The 21,881-nt window shown below is 55.3% G+C and overlaps 3 protein-coding genes across 6 annotated transcripts; all 3 read right to left on the minus strand.

Annotated features, from left to right (window-relative positions):
• Positions 1 to 715: 715 nt before the first annotated feature.
• Positions 716 to 2,370, minus strand: SWSAP1 (SWIM-type zinc finger 7 associated protein 1). The gene is made up of 2 exons (XM_045774540.2): positions 2,119 to 2,370; positions 716 to 1,416 (listed from the first exon to the last, which is right to left on the minus strand). Exons 1-2 carry the CDS (start codon positions 2,362 to 2,364, stop codon positions 913 to 915), a joined length of 750 nt encoding a protein of 249 aa, XP_045630496.2. The 5' UTR covers positions 2,365 to 2,370; the 3' UTR covers positions 716 to 912.
• Positions 2,371 to 7,327: 4,957 nt separating this feature from the next.
• On the minus strand, positions 7,328 to 16,029 carry PLPPR2 (phospholipid phosphatase related 2). Of its 4 annotated transcripts, none has more exons than XM_087867253.1 (10): positions 15,491 to 16,029; positions 14,032 to 14,206; positions 13,185 to 13,264; positions 12,302 to 12,490; positions 12,055 to 12,190; positions 10,964 to 11,235; positions 9,836 to 10,012; positions 9,132 to 9,254; positions 8,782 to 8,833; positions 7,328 to 8,648 (listed from the first exon to the last, which is right to left on the minus strand). In XM_087867253.1, exons 3-10 carry the CDS (start codon positions 13,248 to 13,250, stop codon positions 8,305 to 8,307), a joined length of 1,359 nt encoding a protein of 452 aa, XP_087723379.1. In that variant the 5' UTR covers positions 13,251 to 13,264; positions 14,032 to 14,206; positions 15,491 to 16,029; the 3' UTR covers positions 7,328 to 8,304. The 4 variants fall into 4 exon arrangements, with proteins under 4 accessions (XP_087723379.1, XP_045630558.2, XP_045630559.2 ...); XM_045774604.2 differs by having other exon boundaries at positions 8,474 to 8,648; positions 9,148 to 9,254; XM_045774602.2 differs by lacking the exon at positions 15,491 to 16,029 and having other exon boundaries at positions 14,032 to 15,283.
• A 140-nt stretch (positions 16,030 to 16,169) lies between these two features.
• Positions 16,170 to 21,265, minus strand: CCDC159 (coiled-coil domain containing 159). Its single transcript, XM_087867735.1, has 13 exons — positions 21,177 to 21,265; positions 20,484 to 20,602; positions 20,142 to 20,368; positions 19,377 to 19,410; positions 18,990 to 19,075; positions 18,816 to 18,897; positions 18,429 to 18,624; positions 17,764 to 17,831; positions 17,611 to 17,687; positions 17,147 to 17,268; positions 16,850 to 16,932; positions 16,398 to 16,511; positions 16,170 to 16,236 (listed from the first exon to the last, which is right to left on the minus strand). Exons 1-13 carry the CDS (start codon positions 21,263 to 21,265, stop codon positions 16,232 to 16,234), a joined length of 1,302 nt encoding a protein of 433 aa, XP_087723861.1. The 3' UTR covers positions 16,170 to 16,231.
• Between the last annotated feature and the right edge of the window lie 616 nt (positions 21,266 to 21,881).

A 21,881-nucleotide genomic window follows, 5' to 3' on the forward strand; every position in this document is an offset into this window, starting at 1 on the left:
AGATTTGGTGGGCCATTTTAGGGAGTTAGCCTAGGAAGTAGTAATCACCTCTTCTTTACCAATTCCATTGGCCAGAAACAGTCACAGGACCTCAGCTAGAACCACAGACAGCCGGGGAAAATGTAGTATAGCTATAGACCCAGGGAGAGGAAAGCTGTGGGATGTGCCTCTAGCTAGTCTCTGCCACTTATAATAACACCACTATTTTGTAAGGCTGTATTTTGAATCAGGCCCTGTTCTAAGAGAGTACTCTGATGTGACCAGTGTCATCAGGTGGCTCACTGGGAGTTCTGGTTTAACCACTTTGTAAAAGTTTGACATAACGGTGGAAAGATGAACATAGGCAGACCTACTCTACCAATTCCGCTTCTAGATATATACCCTAAAAGCCCTCACAGACGTGAACCAGGATATGTGTGCAAGAATGTTCATAAGCAGGAAATAAGTCAATCTGATTAATAAAATGGCGTATAGTCAGCCATGGAATTATATGCAGTAGGGGAAAAGGACTGAGCGGGGGGGGGGGGGCAGAGGGAGAGCAACAAGCAGACTCCCTGCTCAGCCAGGGCGCCCCACCCAGGGCTCGATCCCAGGACCCAGAGATCATGACCTGAGCTGAAGTCAGATGCTTAACCCACTAAGCCACCCGGGTGCCCCTGGCCTAAGCTTAATAACAATGTTGGGTGGGAGAAGAAGGAAGTCTCAGAAGATTACATTTATCATGAAACTTTTTATAAAGTTCAGAAGAGCAAAACAATACGTTGATTGGGCATAATCGGTACGTGGTGATACTATTTTTCAAAAGAGAAAGAGCACTTTATATTCTTTAGGTCTTTGAATCTGCACATGTTCCTGAATTAAGTATTCCAGCCATGGGCAACTGAGGCATAGAGAGGCTATCACACACCAAACTCAAGGCTGGCCTTCAGAACTTGAACCTTTATCTGAGCTGGGGTTACCAGCCTGGGCAGGCCATGGGGTGACTGTCATCTCTCCATCTGGTCGGAAAGCCACCCACCACTCTGCTCTAGGGCCCTGCCTGCCTGGATCCAGGCAGGCTCGGAGGCAGTGCTGTCCCGGGCCCTGTGCATCCACCTGCAGCCAGCACTGGGCAGGGAAATACCGCTGGAGCAGCGACAGCTGCAGGGCATCCCCACTGTCTCCCTGCTCCTGGATCTGGAGGGCCACAATGAGCCCACAGCCCTGGCCAGGCCCAATCTGGTGGCTGAAGTGGGCAGCTGTGTCTAGAAGCAGGGCAGCCAAGTAGGCCACTTCCTGGGGCCCCCAGTCTCCCACTAGGTACTCCTCCAGGCCATCCAGCAGCAGGAGGGAGGGGGCTGGGCCCCGGGCCTCATGGGCAGAGCACAAAAGCTGAAGAAGTTCATGGGTTGAGGGTGGGTACTGGAAGCGGATCTTCTAGAGAGAGGAAAAAAGGAAAAGACCAGATTCAGCTCAGGAAGCCAAGCTCCCTGCTATACCTGTTTTCCTGCTCCGTACACTTTCCAGCACTAGGCTCTCAGGCCCCAGATAACTGGTTCCAGAGAGAAGCTGCTGAGAGTGGTTGAATACTCTTCTATTTGTACCCACCCCCTTTTTTTATATAAAAATATTTTATTTTTAGGTAATCTTCACACCGAAGGAAGGGCTCGAATTTATAAACCTGGGATCAAGAGTCGCATGCTCTACCAACTGAACCAGCCAGGCACCCCCCACCCCCTTTTTTTATCCTGCATTTATCACTCCCCTATTAGCTGAGAGCAGGTATGGTTTTTTTGCCAGGTCTCTAAGGCAATGTTACCACGGAAAACCTCCTGATTAGCTCCAAAAGAAAAGCCGGTGTCCAGACAAGACACTGGTTTAGCCCTACCTCTTACCCACCCCTTTGGGGCGTCTCCTTTCGCTAAGCTCCGCCCCCTCAGGGAACGGTTTCCCAATCGTAACAACGGTTCCTATGGTCCCGCCCCACCCTCCCCCCACCGCTCATTCATGACTCCGCCCCACAATGGCCGCTCAGAATCGCTCTTCCTTCGTCCCCTCCATTGGTCTGTCTACCTGTCACTCAATCCTCAATCCGCTCAGGTACTAACTAGTCCGCCTTCGGTCCCACCCCTCGGTTACCTGTAGCCGCAGGGGGTCGAGCGCTGCTCCCCTCCCGCGGGGCAGGCTTTGAAGAGGCCTCCGGGTCAGGAAGAGGACGGGACCTCGGCCCTCTCCTGCCGCTTCCAGGGCCGCCGTGAATAGCAGCGCCGTCTTTCCAGACCCTGGACCGCCGAGCAGCAGCAAAGGCGGCCCAGCCTCAGTTGTGTATTCCTCGGACTCTGCCGAGCTGCCCAGGTTTAGCGCCCGCCTCAGCGCCTCCGCCATTCGCAACATACTTCTGTCCAATCAGCGCCCCGTTCCTGCCCTTAATCCCGCCTAAACCGAGGTCTCATTGGTTACAATGCACTTAGCTTCTCCATTGGTTCATGGATCTGCCATCAAAGTTAGATTGGCTTTTACTAGCTCCTGCCCCGGTGAAGGGGGAAATAACTTAGTTTGAGGGAAGGGGGATGGAGGAGTTTGAGGGAGAAAAGCCCCTTACTTTGCGCAAGTCGGCTGAGGAAAGCAGCACGAATATTATTGTGAACTAATCAGCTAATCAGACAAATATAAGGGTCGAGAGTTGAAGGAAACAGGCCCTAATCACTGACACATTACTTAAAGTCTAGCCTCAGTCTGCTCACCTGTACAATGGAGCTCATGATATCGCAGAGGAATATTGTGATGGATGTGTCTGTGTGTGTTTCTGCTGATGTCACCCAATGACAATCGAGAAGGTGAGTGATGGAGGAGCTTGTGTGCTTCTTTCTCTTCACCTTAGTATTGGCACAAGCTCGCGTTGGAGGCTGCAGACTCGGGAACGTTCGTGGGCAAAACATCAGCAGCCGTCTCTGAGGGTCTGTGAGAAGAGGAGTCTCAGCTGGCTTCCTCTTTGGCCTGGGGGCTCCTTGGGTTTTACTTGGGATGAGGGAGACGGGCATGACCATAGACCAAAGAAGGTGGCAGGAGAGACAAAGACACAGGGGGTGGGAGACTAAGGGACAGCCAAGGCAGAGACCTTGCCTGGTTCACTTAGGTATCTCCAGCGTCCAGAACAGTGACTAGATCATTGCAAATTCTCAATATATGCTTGTTAAACGAATGAATGAAGAAAGGAAGATAGAACTGATGAGAAACTGGGAAAGGAGGAGAAACAAGGTGAGTGGTTAAGTGATGGCTGGCTGGATCTCCTCACCCAGACTTCGCCCCAGAGCTGCCACTCACCCCTGTCGCCCTGGCAACTCTGTCTCCTGGTAACTTCAAAGTGGTGCTGTTGCCAGGAGACCCAGGGGCGGGGCGGAACTGATATTTCCTGGGCTTTCTCTCTCTGGGGCCAGAAAACAGATCCACAACATCCCCCAATACACCCACCCACACAGCCAGCACCTCCACACCCCCCTGCACACACGTGCGCGCGCGCGCATACACACACACACACACACACACACACACACACACACACACACACCATGGCATCTCTGCATATATTCTGCTTCCAGAACCCCCATCACCCACGTGTTCGCAGCCCTCTCCTATCTTGACACAAAGCATCCCATGCACACTTTTTCCCACATTTACTTCCCCACACCCTTAGCCTTGCACACACACTTAAACACACTCTGATACAACCATACCATTGCTATTACACACACACACACACATGCACACACATAGATACATTTCCTTTCGGCTAATGTGCCTGCCACTCTTTCTACACACACACACACACACACACACACACACACACACACACACGAAGCACACTGTTACACTCCTTGTCCAACGCACCATCTCAATCCCCCCCAACAGATGCACAAACCATGATTCACCTCACTTTGCAACACTCCAAATGCACAAGCACCCAGTAGTGACACCAGTGCCACATAGTCGTGCAGTTACATACACAGGAGCATAACCAGCACAGCCCCACTGTACTCGATATTCCCTTGCTGAGAGCACTCAGGTCCCAAATATCTCTGTGGCTCATTTTCCCACTCCATTCAGGTCTTAGTCAAATATCACCTACTCTGAGAGGCTTTCCCCGATCACCTGTGTAAAAGTGTGTGCCCTACACTAACTGCTTATCCATCTTTATTTCTTTTCAAATAACTTATAATTTCCAATGTTATGTCTTTATTGACTCTCTCATCACTAGAATGTCAGCTTCACCAGGGAGATTCTTTCTTTTGTTCATTGCTCGGCCCTCAGCTCCTAGAATGGCACCAGCACACAGCAGGTGCTCATAAATATAGACTGAGTACGTTGGCAGAGATGCAGATGTTTGGCATATTTCTTGTACACATAGTACTTCTTTCTCTCACTTCTCAGATGCCTGTCTTCATGTCCTGATGGAAGGACCCTTACTGTAGAGAAGCTTCCAGGAGGAGGGAGGACCAAAGTGTGAGGGGACAGGGGAGTGGACAGCTCAGAGTCAGTCTGTGCTTCTCCCTCGTTTTTCAGCACCAAGTGATTAATTTATTCATTTAATAAAATTTTATTGAGCATCTACTGTGTGCCAGGCACTGTTCTAGGCACCAGGGCTCCAGCAGTGAAAAGACAACTAAGGGGGCACCTGGGTGGCTCTGTCGGTTGAGCGTCTGCCTTCGGCTCAGGTCTTGATCTTGGGGTCCTGGGATTGAGCCCCACATCAGGCTCCCTACTCAGCAAGGAGTCTGCTTCTCCCTCTCCCTTGCCCTTTCCCCCCACTCATGCTCTCTCTCTCAAATAAATAAAAATCTTAAAAAAAAAAAAAGACAACTAAGTCTGTGTCCTTGTGGAGCTCACATCCTAGTGAGAGAGAAGATAATGTCCACTAAGCATAATGAAGAGTTTAAATAGTCTGTGAGTGGATGACAAGTGTATGCAAAAAAATTTTGCACGGGGGAAAAAAATTCTGGAAGGACCAGTTGTTTGCTTTTTGCATTTTGAAATAGGGTGGTAGAGGCAGGCCTCACTGAGAAGGTGACACTTAATTAAAGGCTTGAAGTTGCTGAGGGAACGAACCATGTAGATGCGTGGGGAAGAGCATTCCGAGCGGTGGCACCTTTAAGTGCAAAGGCCCTGAGGCACTGGGAGAACTTTGGCTTCTACCAGGATACATGGGGAGACACAAGAGCGTTTGAGCAGAGGAAGGTTGTGGTCTGACTTACATTATAAACCAGAACTCGATTTTGGTTGAGTTAGAGATTCTGTGGGACCTACAGGGGCATATCGAGAAGTCTTTTGAATAAGTACGTATACCTCAGTTTGGATTTTCTACCTAAAATTATCCATCCTGGGATGAGGGTGTGAACAAGGCGAGGCCAGCTGTCTCCACCCTCTCTAGCAGGCCCAAATGCTTTTTTGTGTCTGGCAACCCCCACTTTCTCCTTTCTTGGCCAGCACTTAATTTCAGGACCGCGGACAGCGCTAGCTGCCTGCGCTGGCATGCTGTCCGCTGTGCTGAAGTTTTGTTTCTTTCCTGGGCCGAGTGGAGGTAGCTGTGGGACAGAAGGAACCATGGCTCTCAGGGGTGTGATCCCTGAAAATAGGAGCTCTGTTTGGTGAAGAAGGGGGCTCCATGATTCTATCCTCCTCTGCTTAAGCCTTCTCATGCCCCCATATCATTTCCCACGGCCCACAATCAGCCCCATCACCTATCCCACCTCCTCTCCCTTTATCTGCCTCCTCCCTGGCTCACCTGAGCAGCACAGGCCTCCTCACTGTTTCCTGAACACAGCGGGCCGGTTCCCACCTCAGGGCTTTCGTGCTTGCTGTTCCCTCTGCCTCGAACGTTCCTTCCCCCCGCCATATTTACATGACTCTCTCCTCCCTCCTTCATGCCTCTTTATTTTTTTTTTAAGATTTTATTTATTTATTTGACAGAGAGACAGCCAGTGAGAGAGGGAACACAAGCAGGGGGAGTGGGAGAGGAAGAAGCAGGCTCCTAGCGGAGAAGCCTGATGTGGGGCTCGACCCCAGAACACCAGGATCACGCCCTGAGCCGAAGGCAGACGCTTAACGACTGCGCGACCCAGGCGCCCCTTTCATGCCTCTTTAAATTGCAAACTCTGTCCCCATCCCAAAGTTCTCCCATTGTCTTCTCTAGCTTGAATGTTTTCCTATCACTTATCAATATCTAATATATCAGAGATCCCAAACCCTGACCTAAACCCTTGATCCTAGAGTTTGGAATTCAGAATTTTTCAGATTTTTTTTTTTAAAGGCACTATGGTATAATACTATGTATCATGTAACATCCCTAGTGGGGCCTGGGATAGCACCTCAAAATCAAACACTTTCCTTTATCTGCAATGAAACGTAAGCATATTCACATCTAGTTCAATAAATAAAAGCTATAATAACCTTATGTCAGTAAAGGCCAGGTTTTGCCACAAATGGGTTATGAAAAAATTTTGGTTTTCAGACCTTTTTGGAATTTGGAATTGTGAATCTGTATCTAGCTTATTTATTTTATTGTCTGTCTCTCACATATTAGAATGTTAGCTCTCTGATGCAGAAATTTGTGTCCATTCTGTTCACTGCTACAGCCCCTGTGCCTACTACGCAGCATGTGGCACACAGTAGGTGATACACAGTGTTTGCTGAATGCATGCATGAATGAATGAATGAATGAATGAATGAATGAATGAATAGAATGGGGGGGTAGGAAAGCAGTTAACCCTTTCCTGATTCCTGAATGACTCCATGCCCCGAATGGCCTGTTTGAAGCCCTTCAGAGCCACAGTGGGCTGTGGGGAGGTCTGTGCCTCCATGCCCCTCCTACCCTCCTGGTTTCCACTGGGTCCTCAAGGGTTGGGTCTCAGCACAATGTCACAATCAGAACCCCTGCTCCCATCCATGCAGCCAGGGGGTTGGCATGGGGGCTTCTAGAGCCCTCGCCCTATTCCCTGTGTCCTCTGCACCCTGGCCATAGTCAGAAACAGGCCACCTGCCTGCAGGAGACAGTCATGTGAGGCCCCTCACCATCTGTTTGTGTGCCTTACATGCTTGTGGGGACTGTCTGCATTTGACAGATGAAGAAACAATACAACAGAGAGGTTAATTAACTTTCCTGAGGTTATGCAACCAGGAGATGCTGAGCCAGGATGCAAGTCGCTGGCTCAATGACCCCGCACTGCTTTTCCATAATCACTCTCAGATCCACTGTGACAATAAACGCACTCCCAGTCTCACCTTACCTACATACCAACAATCAAATTCTTCCACACTCCAACACCTGGGGGAGGAGGAAGGCAGGTGGCCAAACTTCTGTTACAAACAGGTCTTTATTAAAGATAAGGAGGGGGCAGGAAAGGGGGGCAGTGTCTCCTCTGCCCACTGCCTTTGGCTGCCTGGGGCAGGGGAGCCCTCTCTGCTCCATCCATGCCCCCCCCCCCATGATGGCACATTTGCAGGAGGCTGGGGCCCGGGGCAGGGGGCAGTGTAAAGAACAAGGGCAGATTCCAAGGCAAAAAAAAGTCCCTTCCCATAGCCCTAATAAGAAGGGTTTGGGGCGACCTGGGCACAGACAAGGGGAGACACAGCACCCTGAACCCCAAAACCTCTGAACTGGGGCAAGCCCTGTATAAGTTGGGAGTTAGGAGGGACTGAGTGAGAGGTTGCACATGGGGAGGGGCTGAGAGAGGAAGGGGTGCCCCAAGGACCCTGCCATGGGGGAGCCTGCCCCCCATGCTCCAGCTGGACTCTCTGGATCTGAGAGAGGACCCGATGACAAAGGATGACCCCATCTCCCTCTTCTCCTTTGCTCGTACTTAGACATTGGCGGTCCCCCAATGACTGGAATCATACCCACCCATCCTAGAAATTCTGAAAACCAAGGACTCCTATTGGTTGTTCAGACGCTGAACACTAACTGGAGTTACCCTCTTGCCTGAGGATTCTAAGACGTGAGGGGAGGCTCCCACGGGCTGGAGTAAACTCCTTTTAAGTAGAAATTTTAGAACTGGGGGCTCCCATTGGCTAAGCAATGGCCAATGGGGTCAAGTTTTGGCCCTTAAAAGAGTAATCCTAGGGGCAAGGGCCCACCTCCCAGTTATGCCCACTTGGGTGTCTCAGAGGGCAAGAGAGGCAGGGGGCCCCTCAACTGTCCTTCCAGCCAGCCTCTAATGCCTAGGCCTGGCTGGTTTGTGCACAGAGGGCTTTGGCACTCACATGGCACACGCACACACACGTGTGGCAGGGAAGGAATGGGGACCTGGCAGATTCTGGGAGGGTGGTGGGGCCTCACAACAGGTGGTCACGGCTGGCAAACAGGTAAGGGCTGAAGTTGTCCCGGTGGAAGGGGGAGGGATAGAGTCCACTAAGGGTGTACAGGTCCCGCAGCAGGGGTGTGGGCAGCAGCAACTTCCGACCACGTCCACCACCCCCACCCGGCCCCCCAGGCCCAGGGGAGGAGGGTGAGGGGCCCTGGCTGGGCGTTGGTGCTGGCAGGGGCAGGGGCAGGGGCAGGGGCGTCGGCTCAGACCTCAATCGAGGGCGGGGCACACGGGGCGACGAACACATGGCTGGAGCCCTGGAGGACACGCAGCTGGGGATCAGGTGGCCACGGCGGGCACAGTTCTGCGACTCTGGGGGTCAGGGTCAGAGGTCAGGGGATCAGAAAGCTTGGGAGAGGGCCACGAGAGCATAGGCGAGACCTCTGTGGCAGTGACTGCAACCTGGAAGTCCCCCCGGTTATCCCCCCACTCCCTCGACACTCACTGGATGGGGTGAGCCGTGCCGGTGTCGAATGCGGCCTGCAGGCTTCGGGTTCCTGAGACAAAGAGGCAGAGGGAAGGGGCTAGTGGCCCCCTGGGCCCCGCTGGCCACAGCCATGAGGGGCTCATCAGGCAGAAAGCCGGTGGAAAAGACAACTAGAGTTTTTGGGATTAACCATAACACACCCTTCTATTTTGTGTGACTGTCCCCCAGGACCTAGGTCCACAGAGACAAGCAATCCCTCTACTTCCCCATGGCCTGGAGACCCCCACCTCTTGCCTGACTTCCTGCCTCCTTGGTCCCCCTCCACCCACCACCCTCTCCAGCCGGGAGCAGACCCCGGCCCCCCTTACCTGGGCCACACTTAACTTTTCGAGGGGGCTTTCCATGGTGGGGGCTTGGCCCAGGTCCTCCCAGGGGGAGAGCCTTCGGCCAGAGGGCCGCCGGCTCTGGAAGTTGTGTACAACACAGGTGACCTGGGACAGAGTGAGAGGGGCATGTTGAGACCTGAAGCCAATAATGTGGGAGTAGCGTAAATACCATCCCCATTTTTCAGGTAAGGAAACTGAGGCTCAGGTTTTCAGTTAACATTTTTCCAGTACGTTTACGTGCCAGGCATTGTTCTTTCCACCTTACTAAGAGGTAGGTACTATTATTATTTATTCCACAGGGCCGTGACTAGGGTGAGGCAAGTAAAGCCAAGTGGTGCAAAGGCAGGATCTGATCCTGTCTTTTAAGTTTTTGATATTTTGGACATTATGTGTTTTTGCATTAATTTCGGCTTTTAAAAATATCTCATTAAAACATTTATCTTGATTCCTGAGTGTCTTGGTGGCCCTTTAAATTCTGCACTCAAAGCAAGGACCTCACTCTACTTACCCTGGTCCCGGTCCTGTCATCCCATTCCACAGGTGAGAACATCCAGGCAGGGTAAGATTAAGGGACTCGCCCAAGGTCACACAGAGTCCACACCCTTCACTATCGTGTGGTCCAGCTTCTTGGGTCAGAATGCTGATAGAGGGTCTCCCATACTGGAATGGATGGCAAGGTGGCTCACCAGAAAGGTTGCGATGGCAGCGCCTGTCAGGAAGCCCGCCAACACGTCGGACCAGTGGTTGCGGTACTCGGCCACACGGACCACGCCCACCAGGAAGGCGGGGCACAGCAGGGCCAGGCAGAGGGAGGGCTTGACCAGGCGGGAGCCCTTCACGCGGAACACGAGAGTCACGTACATCTGTGGGAGCCAGACCAGTCAGGGGACGCATGGCAGCACAGTTGCCGAACCCAAGTGGATATTGCCTTCCGGGCTAGAGGGCGTGGCCAGAATCCCTGGGAATGGCCTTGGGCCTGAGGCTGTGGCCAGGGGCTCCGGGGAACAGAGCCAGGGGCACAGGAGTTCGAGGATGAAGTCGTGAACTCCCAGCGGTCCCTTGCAGGGATGGGGGCGTGGCCAGGGCACCAAAAAGCAGTGGACAGAGTCTGGGGCCCAGGTCTCCCCAGGACTAGTCACAGATCGGGAAAGATGCTTGCTAGGTTAGCGTACAGTCTCAGAACCAGAGAGTGGAGTCAAGGCCCAAGGAGGCAGGTCCAGGAACTCCAGGAGGTAGAATCCCCAAACCCCAGGGACCCACTGCCAAGAACAGAAACTAGTCCTGGACTCCAGAAAAAGGAGTCAAAGCAACAGGAGGTGTGAACCAAGGAAAAGCTGGGGACAGAGGTAGTCCCAGTGGGTCAAGTCGGGGGCGTGGCCAGATCTAGAAAGGGCAAGGACAAAGCGGGGGTGGGGGTGGGGAAGGGGTCCTCTCTCCTGGGCTCCAGGAGACCGAGTTGAAAGCCCACCCCCCCAGTCTCCCAGCCAATATTTAGGGACCTGTAGCATCATGGGGACATGGCTAGGCTGCAGGGAATGGAGTGCAGTGCTCCAGGAACAGTGTTTTGGTCCCATTGGTTGGCATTCCTGGGCCAGGGGGCGTGGCCAGACCCCAAAGAGGCAGTCAAGAACAGAGCAATAAACTCAGACTCCGGGCGGGCATCAGGCCAGCCAAGGAGGGGGGTTCACCCTAGGGACAGTGTCGCAGCACTGCGGCGTGACTTTACCCTGGGAAGGAATCAGAGGTTCCAGCCCAGAGTGGCCTCCTTGCCCACTGGCTGCCCCCCACTTTTGTGCCCCTATTCTGGGGCTCACCGCTGTGTAGGTGACCGCATAGGCGCAAAGAGCAGCATCCTTGCAGGGGAAGGCACGGCGCGCAGCGGCCACGAGGCTGGGGCTGCCGGCACAGGCACCCTGGTCGGTGACGAAGCGGTCGGGCCCTGGCCTGTCGGGCGAGGGCGGTGGGCAGCCCAGGGCCGTGTAGTTGGGGCGGCACACTGACAGGAAGTGCGGCGTCGGGTTGCCGGTCACCACCTGCCCCGCATTGGCGAAGATGGTCGTGGTGAAGAGGCCGAAGGAGTAGACCCCTGGGGGTGGGGTGGGAGAGGGAATTCATGCTGGGCCCCTGATACCCCAGGGGCCCTCCTCCTGTGAGCCCCTATGGCTCATCTGGGCACCTTGTTCCTGTGACCATCATTAAAGCACAGCTGAGGATCCCCCTAAAGCCATATCCCATATTGCTGGGCCAAGGTCCTCTCCCCTTGGGCCCGCCGTGATGGTACTCTGAGCCTCTTGCTTCTGTCCCCCTTGGGTTACTACCATGTCAGGAGTGGGTCCTCCCCTGAAACCCCAATATAGCTGGGCTGGAGTCCTCAACAGCAGGACATCAGGATCGGGCCCATACCTCGAACTCCCAAGGACCATCCTGATGGCATTTCTGAGCCTCTTTACGCCTGCCCTGGACTGTTATTGAGTTGATCACTTTTTCCCTGGATCAACAATCACCCACAGCTAGGTCTCCGGCCCTCTGTCATAGGGACCATCACTTTGGATGAGCTCTGCCCTTCTCCTACACCATGGGCTGGGACTGCACAGCGGGGTCTCATTTTCCTGTTTGGAGTGGGGTGAGGGGTGGGCTGGTCTTTGGCCTGGACCTATGTCCCCCTTTTCTGCCTTGAGACTCTCCTTGTAGTAATCTGGGGCCCTCACCATTGCCGCCATGGTTGGCCTAAGCCCCACCATTGTCCCTAGAACCTCCGTTGTGCCTGGCCTTACCTACATCCCTCTTTGCCTCATGAGGTCACTGTCATGGCAGTTCTAGGGCCTCTTCCCCATAAAATCCCTATTGCGGCTGAATCTGGCCCGTATCTCCTTTGCATAGCTGACCCTCTGGCCACATCACTCACCCAGGAAGCGGACCAGCCTCCGCAGTGGGGGGCTGAAGCGGCAGCAGGCCCCAGACACGATGGTGCTCTCCCCGATGATGGGGATGGCTGAGGGCGGCGCGGGGAAAAAGGCACGCACCAGCTCCCCCAGCAGGATCTGTGGGCAAGATCAAGGCAGGGTCTTCCTGGCCTTCAAATCCAACCCTTCACCCACCTCCACCTGGCCCTCCTGCCGCCTGGGTCTGACCAAGGCTACCCCCAGTCTCACCGTAAGGGTGGGCCCAGCAGTGACCAGGGCATAGATGAGTGCAGGAGGCGCTCGGCTGGCAGCCTCGGGCCCTGGGTAAGGCTTGGCGTAGGTGCTGTCATAGCAGAAGAACCCCTGGGTGTGTACGGGGAAGGTGTCTGTGAACTCCAGGCGGTAAGCAAGCAGGACCACGATGCCCAGGAGCACTGACTGCCACCCGGTAATGGGAGGGGGACAGAGAGAGAAGAGACAGGGTCAGGTCCAAGCTGGGGCCATGGTGAGAGACACAGAGATGGAGAGAGACTGAGATGGGGAGGAGAGATGGAGAGATCAAGACCGAGGGTCTTGTACAAAGGGTGAGGGAGACAGAGAGAAGCTGGGAATGGTCTGGGCCTGGGGGACACAGAGACAGAAAGAGAAGACTGAAGGGGAGGGGAGGAGAAAAAGAAGGGACTAGTAAAATGCAAAAGAGAGAGGAGGTAGGATGGGGGAGAGCAAGTGAGGACTGGCCAGGGCTCAGACAGAGAGAGGGGTCAGCAGGGGCGGGGGGGGGGGGCACAGGCCAACAGGGGGAAAGATGATGCTACTAGTAGAAGTGCTAGCAGCTCCCGGAAGTACAACCCTTACTGGGGACAGGAATCATACTAAGCCCCTCCCGTGAATTAATACATCTTACCTTCGTAACTGCCCTAGGAGAAAGGGACTCTGATTACGCCTATTTGAGAGCCTAGGGAACTGTGGCTCAAGGGGGTATGGTTGGTACCCAGAGCTCTGCGGTAAGGGTAGGCAGAGCAGGCTTGGAATGCCGGGAGTGTCACTTCTGAACGCGCCTCCTCCCCGCTGAGGGTCTGGGAGTGAGTCTGGGGGGCGAACGGGCAGGGGGGAGAGTTACTGGGTTCCTCACCTCCACGAAGACAAAGCAGGGAATGATGGAGAAGCTCCTCTTCGACTGAGGTCTCCCTCCTGCCATGGTGAAGGCCTGGCCTGTGGAGGTGGGGAGGGAATGGGACGGCCAGGGCGGGGCCTAGGGGGAGGCTCTGGTCACCTGCCTGCGTAGAGTCCTCTGGCCACACCATGATCCCCCCCACCCCAGGCCCCAGAACTACTACAAAGGAGCCCTGGCTCCACCCACTAAGCCTTCTGGCCATGACTCTGAATATCCAGGATCCTGCCCATGGGAGGCCTGCCCTGACACAACCAGCTCACTCATCCTCTGCCGGGGATCCCAGAGATTCTGTAGTGGTCTTCTCCCCCCACAGCCCACATGCCTTTTAGGAGGGTCTCTCCTCCTTACCATACAGGTCACCTCCCTTCAGCCTTTGGAAGAGACTTCTCCAGCTTAATGGACCCCTCCCCCCCAGAGAAGGGCCCATTTAGAAGCATCTTCACTCCCACTGGCTTTTAGGAGACCCCATCCTCTTTCCCTATGTGCTTTATAAGGGACCCCATGCTCTGTGTCCCCCACCCCCACCAGGTTCCTCCTCTGAGTCCCTTCCCCCATGGCCCACAGGGACCTCTCTCTCCTGTCCCCATGGGCTGCGCCTGACTGGTTCGGGCTGATGGCCAGGCCCTCCTTCTATCCCAGCTGCCACCCCCTCTCCCCCTCCTCCCAGCCTGTCTGCCTCTCTGTATCATGAGAGGGCTATCTTCTCCCAACAAGCCCCCTCTCCCCCCAGTCTAACCTCAGTCCCCAGCACTGAGGGGCCAACAGGGCCACACCTGCTCGACCCATTCTCCCAGGCTGACCTCACCTGTGAAAGGGCCCTATGGCTTCCCACAGGCCTCCGCCACACCCACAGACTCACAGCCGCTCCTGGCGGCCAGCAGGGCAGGGATGGTCAACCCCATTGCACAGATGTGGAAACTGAGGCCCAGGAAGGTGAGGGTAGGCACTCTGGGTCCAGTGCCCCATCCACGCAGCTTGCTCTGCAGTGTGACATGTGGGGTGAGGGTCACCAGAGATCTCAGATGCCCATGTGGCCACGGCCCCTCACCCTTCCAGAGACACAATCACACATGCTGGCACCCTTAGAGTACACAATTCAGCCACAGCCTCCATCCCAAACACCACACCACACACACAAACATATGCACACACACACACACACACACACACACAGTACAGCGTTTGTCCATCCCACCAAAAAGGATCCAATGCCTGCTGTGTTGCAGGCACTTTGCTTGTGCTGAACAAGACAGGCCTGCTCATTCAGACAGGTGCCCAACACCCACTACACACAACTGTACACTCACACACATGGCACAGTGTGCACACGGCCTGTCACAGACACCCACACAGATCAAACTCCCCCCCCCACAAACACACACAGTCACAGGGACACAAGAAAAGGTCCTTCATACACTTCACAGCCCCACATACAGCCCCACACAAGCACTCACCTCACCATCACCAGGGACAGCCTCAGGGCTGCCAACACACTTGAGAGTTACATCAAAAAGAGTCATCGCACACAATGGGGGTCACAAACCGGTCACGGCAGCGTCACACCCCCAATTACCAGGCACTCCGACACAGCCACACACATTAACAGTCTCTCATCCACACTGACGCTCACTGGAGATACGATGTCATCCACAAGCTCAGCCACATGGCCACACAAGGGCACATACATGGACCATGACACGGATTTGCACACCAAGCCACACGAGAAAGGCGCATGATCACAGCCACACACTGAGACATAAAAATGGGCCCCCACACACCATCAGAAGGAACACACAATGGCAGTCATATGCACACAACCGTACAGACACCAAGACAGCCCCACACAGCCACAGTGATAGCAGTCACAACAACACAGCCACACACACCCTCGGAGTGACACCCATGATGACAGCCACACAATGACAGCCACAGGAGAGTCACACACACACCACACAGACCACACAGGCATCCCCAAAGCCACACAATTACAGTTATACAACCACACACTGACACAAAATGACAACCACACAATTACAGTCACCCTCACCAACGCCGCTTGACTTCTCCGGCCCGGGGTCCCCTCTCCACGCTCCCCTCCCCGAGCCCCGTTCTCAAGCCCCAGCTCACTGCCTCCCCTCCCCCTCCCTGCGCCGGACCCACAAGGGACCCGAACAGCAGGAGCTGAACCCTGGCGGGACAGACAGACCGAGGGTGTCTGCCCACGAGAGGGGGTGCCGGGAGCGCCCCAAGCCCCTCTTCCTCACCGGCTCGAGGCTGTCACGGTCTGAGCCCCCGCTCCGCTTAGACGTCACCCGGGTGGCAGTACGAACGGACGGACGGCAGGCCCCGCGGGCGGACACAGAGATGGGAGACGCCGTCGGCCCGGCAGCGCCGCGCAGACTCAGGGAAGGGGAGAGGGGCGGGGCCTGCGGGCGTCTCATTTGTATAACCCCGTGGGGCGGGGACTCGCGTCGTCTCATTAGCATGGTCCGGGGCGGGGCCTCTGTTGCTCTTGGGGGCCCGGAGAGTGTTAAGACAAATTTGGGAGGGAATGAAGGATGCAGGTTGAGGGAGAACTAGGCGGTGGGGGCGCTGAAGGGAAGAGGAGGGCCGGGTGAGAGCGTGACCCTGGACCTCGGACCCTCCCTCCCCGTGCCTCAGTTTCCCCTTTGGGGCAGTAGACTAGAGCACCAGGGCCCCCCAGAAAGGAGCTCCGGTGGCTAGTGTGAAAGAGCCTGTCTGGATACTCATATCTGGACAGACTGACCCCTGACCTTGTTATATATTAAATTTGGCCTCACACTGTCCCCTGACCCTAAGTCTACACATTCTGAACTGCCTCTGGGGTCCCCACACCCTCCCCAATACTGGAAAGTAAACTGGGTGTGGGTGTGGTCATTCTCAGGCACAGGAGGCAGCAGGAGCAACAGTCCACAGATGAAAGAGGGTCTTGGCTAGTTTATTTTCTCTCTGGAGGGGTCTTCAAGGAGAGCAGTCCCGGCTGCTCAGGCTGTGGAGAGAGAGTGGGTCAGGGTCCAGCTTGGTCCAGAGGACCCCAGGGCTGGAAATCAGGAGCAGATGCCCAGGTTGGGAGCTTCGAGGGTCCATACTGTGGCATTGGAGGGCGGGCCAGGAGAGGAAGTGTTGGGTAGGGCGGGGGAGGTTCCATACCAGATGGGAAGGAGCGGCTCTTGCTGAACGGTGGCTGGGAAGGGTCCTGGTCTGAGTCTGAGTCTGAGTCCCAGGAGGGGAGCAAAGGGCTCAGGCCTCGGTGCCCCTTGTAGCCTGCAAGAGCGACAGGTGCAATTCTGGCCTTTTACCCACATACCCTGAATGTGACCCTTGAGTGGCATCGTGATCAAGGGCCAGTGTCCCTTATGTCACTTGAATGTGACCCAATGTGAGACCAAAGTATGACCTCAGTGACCCTTGAATTTTACCCCACGGATCCTTTAAAAAGATCCCAGTGACCTTGAGTGACCCCAGGATAGATACCCTTAATGGGACCCTAGAAAAAGCCCCAACAGATGTGACCCCAAAATATAGCCTCTGAACATGACCTCCATGTGTGAAACTGGAGAATGACCCCCCCACACCCCAGACTGCGCCTCATCCCCCCTCACCCCGGAGGTTCAAGGCCCTGGGGCGGCCCCCTGAGGACATGGTGAAGCCATCGAAGCAGTTCTGCAGCAAGTGCACAGCGGACCTGTGGGGAGATGGGGAGCTGGGGGCCCTGGGGGACTCCCGACCGCTCAGGGCTGGGGCAGGGCGGCCCATGGTGGGGACCAGGGGTCAAGGGTGGAGGGTGGCCTGGACTCAGGTGGGTTCCAGGTTCTGGTGTCGCTGCTTGATCTGATTGGCGGGAGGGCAAGGCAGATGAAGGTCAGGAGTCAGAGATTAGAGTGGGAGCAGGGCATCACCATATGTCACTCAGCTCCTTTTGGAGGTCATCCCTCCAGGAGCCACTGCCTCCTGGTGGCATCTCCTCAGTCTCCGGCCAGTTGGATGTCTCATATCCCTGCTGCTTCATCTTGGTCAGGACCTGAGGCCAAGGGGTGGGAAGTGTGTGTGAGGCAACCATGGTCATAACACTAATGGTGAAAAGTGACCCTTGTTTAGCACTGATGACATGTCAGGCTGCCCTCAAAGTGTTTAGCATGCAGTTCATGCAGCTGCTCCTTCAGGTAGGGATACTGTGTCATACCCATTATGCGGAGAAGGAAACTGAGGCCCAGAGAGGTGAAGTGACTTGACCACAGTCACACAGCAGCTAAGCGACAGAGCTGAGATGTGAACCCAGTCCTTCCGGCTCCGGTATGACAGTGGAGGCCAGCAGGGATTCCCATGTCCCCAACTCACACAGGGTCTCACCCTCTCTGCTCACCTTGCGGCACTTCACCTGTGTCTTCTGCATCTTCTGGATGTTTACCAGGTTCTCTGTGATCTCGTCCTCCTGAGCCTCTGTGGGGGGAGGGGACTCAGGGGGGCCAGAGCCGCAGGAGGACCCCCCTCCTTGCCGCAGGCCCCAGGCACTCACGCAGCTTCTGGTAGATGAAGGTCACCTCCTCCCGCACCAGCTCCAGCTCCTCCCACAGGAACTTTTTGCTGAGGGGACAATGCAGCCTAGACCCACACTCCCTGCTCAGCCTTTGGCCTCCTATTTCCTGGCCTTCTGGCCTCCCATTTGCCCACCTGCCTCCTCAAGCCTCCTCCAGCTCCCATGTGCCCATCTCCCCAGTATCTGCCCCCTTTCCCAACTTGCCTGCCCACCTTGCTCCTCCTACCTCTACTCCCCCACCTCCAACCCCCCAGCCCCTTGTCCCCTCCTCCTGACCTCCAGCCTCCCATTCTCTCAGCCTCTCATTGCCTGGCCTCTGTCTCCCCACCTTCTGCCCCTCCGACCTCCCATACTCTCCAGCCTCTGCCACCCTCAATCTCTCCTCCCTTCAGCTTTCCATATCATGTCCAGTTTCCTGATCTCCTAGCCTCCCTCCCCATCCCATCGCCAGCTTCCTGTCTTCCTCCTCCTTCCTCCCAGCTTCCCACACTGCCCCACTGCCTCTCATCCCATCTTGTCCCTCAAACCTTCTATAGCCCCCAGGTCCCCTTACTCAGGCCTCTCCCACTTGCCTCATCCCACATCCCACCTTGGGCTCCCTCCCCCTGTCCTCCCTTCCCTCCCACAGCTTCCAGACTGCCCACCTGTCCCGGATCTCCTGGGCCAGCAGCTGCAGACAGCGAGTGGTGCGGGCCCTCTGCACCTCCTCGCTGTCACGCAGGGTCTTCTGTAGCCCCTGGAGGCCTTGAGCCAGGGCCCCATACAGCTCCTGCCGTCCCTGCTCCACGCCCCACTTGTGTCCCTCCTTCTCTGTCTGGCGGCTCATAGGACTCAGCACCTCTGCAGATTAAATGGGATCATGACTGGGCCCCAACCACACCTGAGCCCAGCTTTGAACCCAGCTTGCCCTAACCCTGGCCAGATCCTGACCTTGACCTTAGACTCACCCAACTTCTTTCACCTTGGGCTAACATTGCTGACCCCAACAGGACCAGCCTCCAGCCTGACTTTGACCCTTGGCCAGTCCTCACCTTCAAGCTGTTGGATCTTGATTTGCTGCAGACAGCTCTCCTTCTCCAACATGGTCACTGAGTGGTTTAGGAACTCAAACGCCTGTGGGGAAGAGGTCAGGCTTGGGGGCAGGAGGGGGGGCGGGGGTGTGGACAGGGTCAGAGGCCACCAAGGGCAGGGCAGAAGAGCCTCACCTTGGTCTGGGCCTGTAGCTGGCTCTTGAGTGACTCCAGTTCACAGCGCAAGAGCTGGGAGTCGGGAATCATCATGGTGGACTTAACTATGAGCAGAGGTAAGGGTCAGCCGAGGCTAGGAGGAGTGGGGGCAGGGGCAATGTCAGGTCAGAGGTCAGCAGAAGCTCAGGGGAGGGCGAGGGGCAGGGGGTCAAGTAAAGAGCTGGGGTCTGTTGAGGCAGAGGTAGAGGGAGGAGTGGAGGCAAGGTCAGGGGCAAGACTCAGCTGAGGCTGGGGCAGGGCTAAGTGGGCAGCAGCGGTGTGGTTCCTGCCAGGCTAGGGCAGAGGGTGGAGGTAAGAACTGGCAGGTCTCCCACACATAGTCTTGTCTGGAGGGAGGGTTCTCACCTTTGACTTTGGAAGAGTTGGTCTCCAAGGGTTTCTAGGAAAGGGGGACATGAGGGTAGTAGAAATTCATCCCTCTGCTTCTCCTTTCACACCCCAGCCCATTGTGTGGGGGTTGGGTATGAGTTGGGTCTGCTAGGGGTTTGGGTGTCCCGGACCCTGAGTGCAGGCAAAGCTGCCTCCATGCTTGTGCATGCACCCCTCCCCCACTAGGCCACACATGGTGGTTTGTCCCGTGTGTGTGCGGGCCTGTGGGCCGCCCCTGACAGCACACATGCAGAGCCCTATCTCTGGCCTGGGCTCAGGTAATGGCCCTCCTCCTTAAGGGCGAACGTCATAGGCAGTGTCTCCAGGGAGCTCCAACAGCCCCGAAGCACAACTGCACACAATCATTGAAACACAACTACAGCTGCACAAGCTCAGACACAGGCCTGCATGCCAGGTGGTTAAGACCCTCAGGGCATCCACTCACACCCAACTCAGACACACAACCACAACCACAGACACACAGGCAGTCATACCCAGAAACTATCACAGACAAGACCTCACTAAGAAACACAATGACACATCTGCTCCATTCATCCCTTCATCCCTTCATTTAAGACATTTTTAGTGTGGGCTGGCTGAGCGTTGGGTGCTGTTCTAGGTGCTGAAGTCACACAGTGCAAGGGTTCCTGAGAAAGACACCCCCCCCCCAATGTCCCCTCCCTAAGCCCCACAGCAGTAGATTGTGGTGTGGCTGGGAGGGGTTTCCTGTGTGGGGGTGACCTTAGCTGAGTTGTGATGCCTCTTCAGAAGGTCCTGGTCATTACACTGCTCCTGTGAGTCTGGGTTCAGGAAGATGGGAGACCCATAGGACTGAAGCTCCAAGTCCCTCTCTAGCCTCCAGTCTATACTTGGCACTGTGTTCTCAGAAGCATCTGGCCTCAAGATCTCTGGCTCTGGGGTCCTGGACCAGTGAATCGTATAATCCAAGGTCTTGTCTGAGGAAGAGCCTGAACAGGGGTGGGGTTGGGGGAATGAGGGAGGGGGTGAGGGCTTTCTGAGGACCAGCCCAGAGCACTCCAACCCCTCCCAGCTCCCCAGCCCCAGGGAAGCCCCTCAACAAACCCCAGTACTTGTCACAATTCCCGTTAGCAGGCAAACACCCGTTGGAGGGCAAGGGAGATGAGCAGTAGCGGGGCACAGAGTAGTCAGTGTCCTGGGGTAGGCCAGCCAGAAGAGGGTCGCTTCAACAAGGGGGAACAGGGGGCAGCACTGAGACCGGCCCCCATGTCCTGACACTCCCAGACCTTCCCTGATACCTCAGAGAGGCCTCAGCCCTGAACACAGGGCCTCCCAGCTATGGCAGGAGCAGAAGCTGGATGAAAGATGATCCCAGACCCAGGCGTTGGGCTGGGTAGTGAGTAGAACCCCACGGGAGAGAGTGAGGCCTCAGAAGACCCTAAAAGCAAAAAATGATCTTAACATTGGGCACTAACGGAAGGGCGTTCCTGGCAGGAAACAGCATGGACAAAAGCTTGGAGGTGTGAAGCCACAGGCTCCGTGCTGGTCAGTTCAGGATGGCTGAAGGAAGGGTCCAAGAGGAAGCTGGAGGGGGTTAGCAGGGCAGCTCAAGCAAGGCATTGAAAGCCAAGCAGGGAAGTTTAGATCTGGTTCCCAAGGTAAGTGGGAGCCATGGAGTATGAGCAGGAGAGACAGGCCATATCTATTGAGTAAATGTTAGCAGAATTGGGGCGGAAGGCCTGTGCTAGGAGAGGCTGGGAACAGGAGAAAACTCAGCTCTGGGTCTCACATTCATACCCACTGTTCAACATTCCAGTGTTGTCAGGGCTGGCACAGATGGAGACCTGGGGCAGGTCTGTCTGGAAAAACTTCCAGGTGAAGAGCATTTTGTCCTGAGTCACACTCAGCCAGAAAGCCCACACTCTAGAAAGCCCACTTTCTCTTCTGCCCTCGCTGGGCTCTTTGGTGTCCTTCCTCTGGCCCAGTCCTCCTGGAAGTCTGCTATATACCCTTCAAAACTCTAGTCAACGTTTCCTCTGTAAAATCTTCCTTAATCTTTTTTCTAAGCTCATATTTTCTTTCTTTCTTTCTTTCTTTTTTTTTTTTTTAGTTTTTTTAATTTATTCGACAGAGATCGAGACAGCCAGCGAGAGAGGGAACACAAGCAGGGGGAGTGGGAGAGGAAGAAGCAGGCTCATAGTGGAGGAGCCTGATGTGGGGCTGGATCCCATAATGCCGGGATCACGCCCTGAGCCAAAGGCAGACGCTTAACCGCTGTGCCACCCAGGCGCCCCCTAAGCTCATATTTTCTGAGCACCTCACTGAGCGCTGGGCACCATCCTAAGCACTCACTTCCCACCGGTTTTATGACATAGGAGCTTTCCTTCTGCCTGAAATGTTCTGGGCTACCCCTTCCAGAATCACTGTCTCGGGAGGCCCGCACTTCCAAAGGCAGAGCACCAGGATGATTAAGCGAGGGGACTCTCCAGCAGGGTGGCCTGC

The sequence above is a fragment of the Ursus americanus genome, chromosome 14, assembly GCF_024610735.1.
Source record: "Ursus americanus isolate L20-20 chromosome 14, mUrsAme1.1.p, whole genome shotgun sequence".
NCBI lineage: Eukaryota > Metazoa > Chordata > Mammalia > Carnivora > Ursidae > Ursus > Ursus americanus.

Excerpts from the sequence above, each read along its gene's own strand:
- PLPPR2 (XM_087867253.1), bottom strand. The coding sequence starts at position 13,250 with ATGGCAGGAGGGAGACCTCAGTCGAAGAGGAGCTTCTCCATCATTCCC. Across the intron at positions 8,834-9,131 it reads AAAAGTTAAGTGTGGCCCAG|GAACCCGAAGCCTGCAGGCC; the intron begins GTAAGGGGGGCC and ends TCTTTGTCTCAG. Across the intron at positions 8,649-8,781 it reads GGCACGGCTCACCCCATCCA|AGTCGCAGAACTGTGCCCGC; the intron begins GTGAGTGTCGAG and ends CCTGACCCCCAG.
- CCDC159 (XM_087867735.1), bottom strand. The coding sequence starts at position 21,265 with ATGCTCTTCACCTGGAAGTTTTTCCAGACAGACCTGCCCCAGGTCTCC. Across the intron at positions 20,369-20,483 it reads GAATTGTGACAAGTACTGGG|GCTCTTCCTCAGACAAGACC; the intron begins GTTTGTTGAGGG and ends ACCCCTGTTCAG. Across the intron at positions 16,512-16,849 it reads CAGGGCCTTGAACCTCCGGG|GCTACAAGGGGCACCGAGGC; the intron begins GTGAGGGGGGAT and ends TCGCTCTTGCAG.
- SWSAP1 (XM_045774540.2), bottom strand. The coding sequence starts at position 2,364 with ATGGCGGAGGCGCTGAGGCGGGCGCTAAACCTGGGCAGCTCGGCAGAG. Across the intron at positions 1,417-2,118 it reads TCGACCCCCTGCGGCTACAG|AAGATCCGCTTCCAGTACCC; the intron begins GTAACCGAGGGG and ends TCCTCTCTCTAG.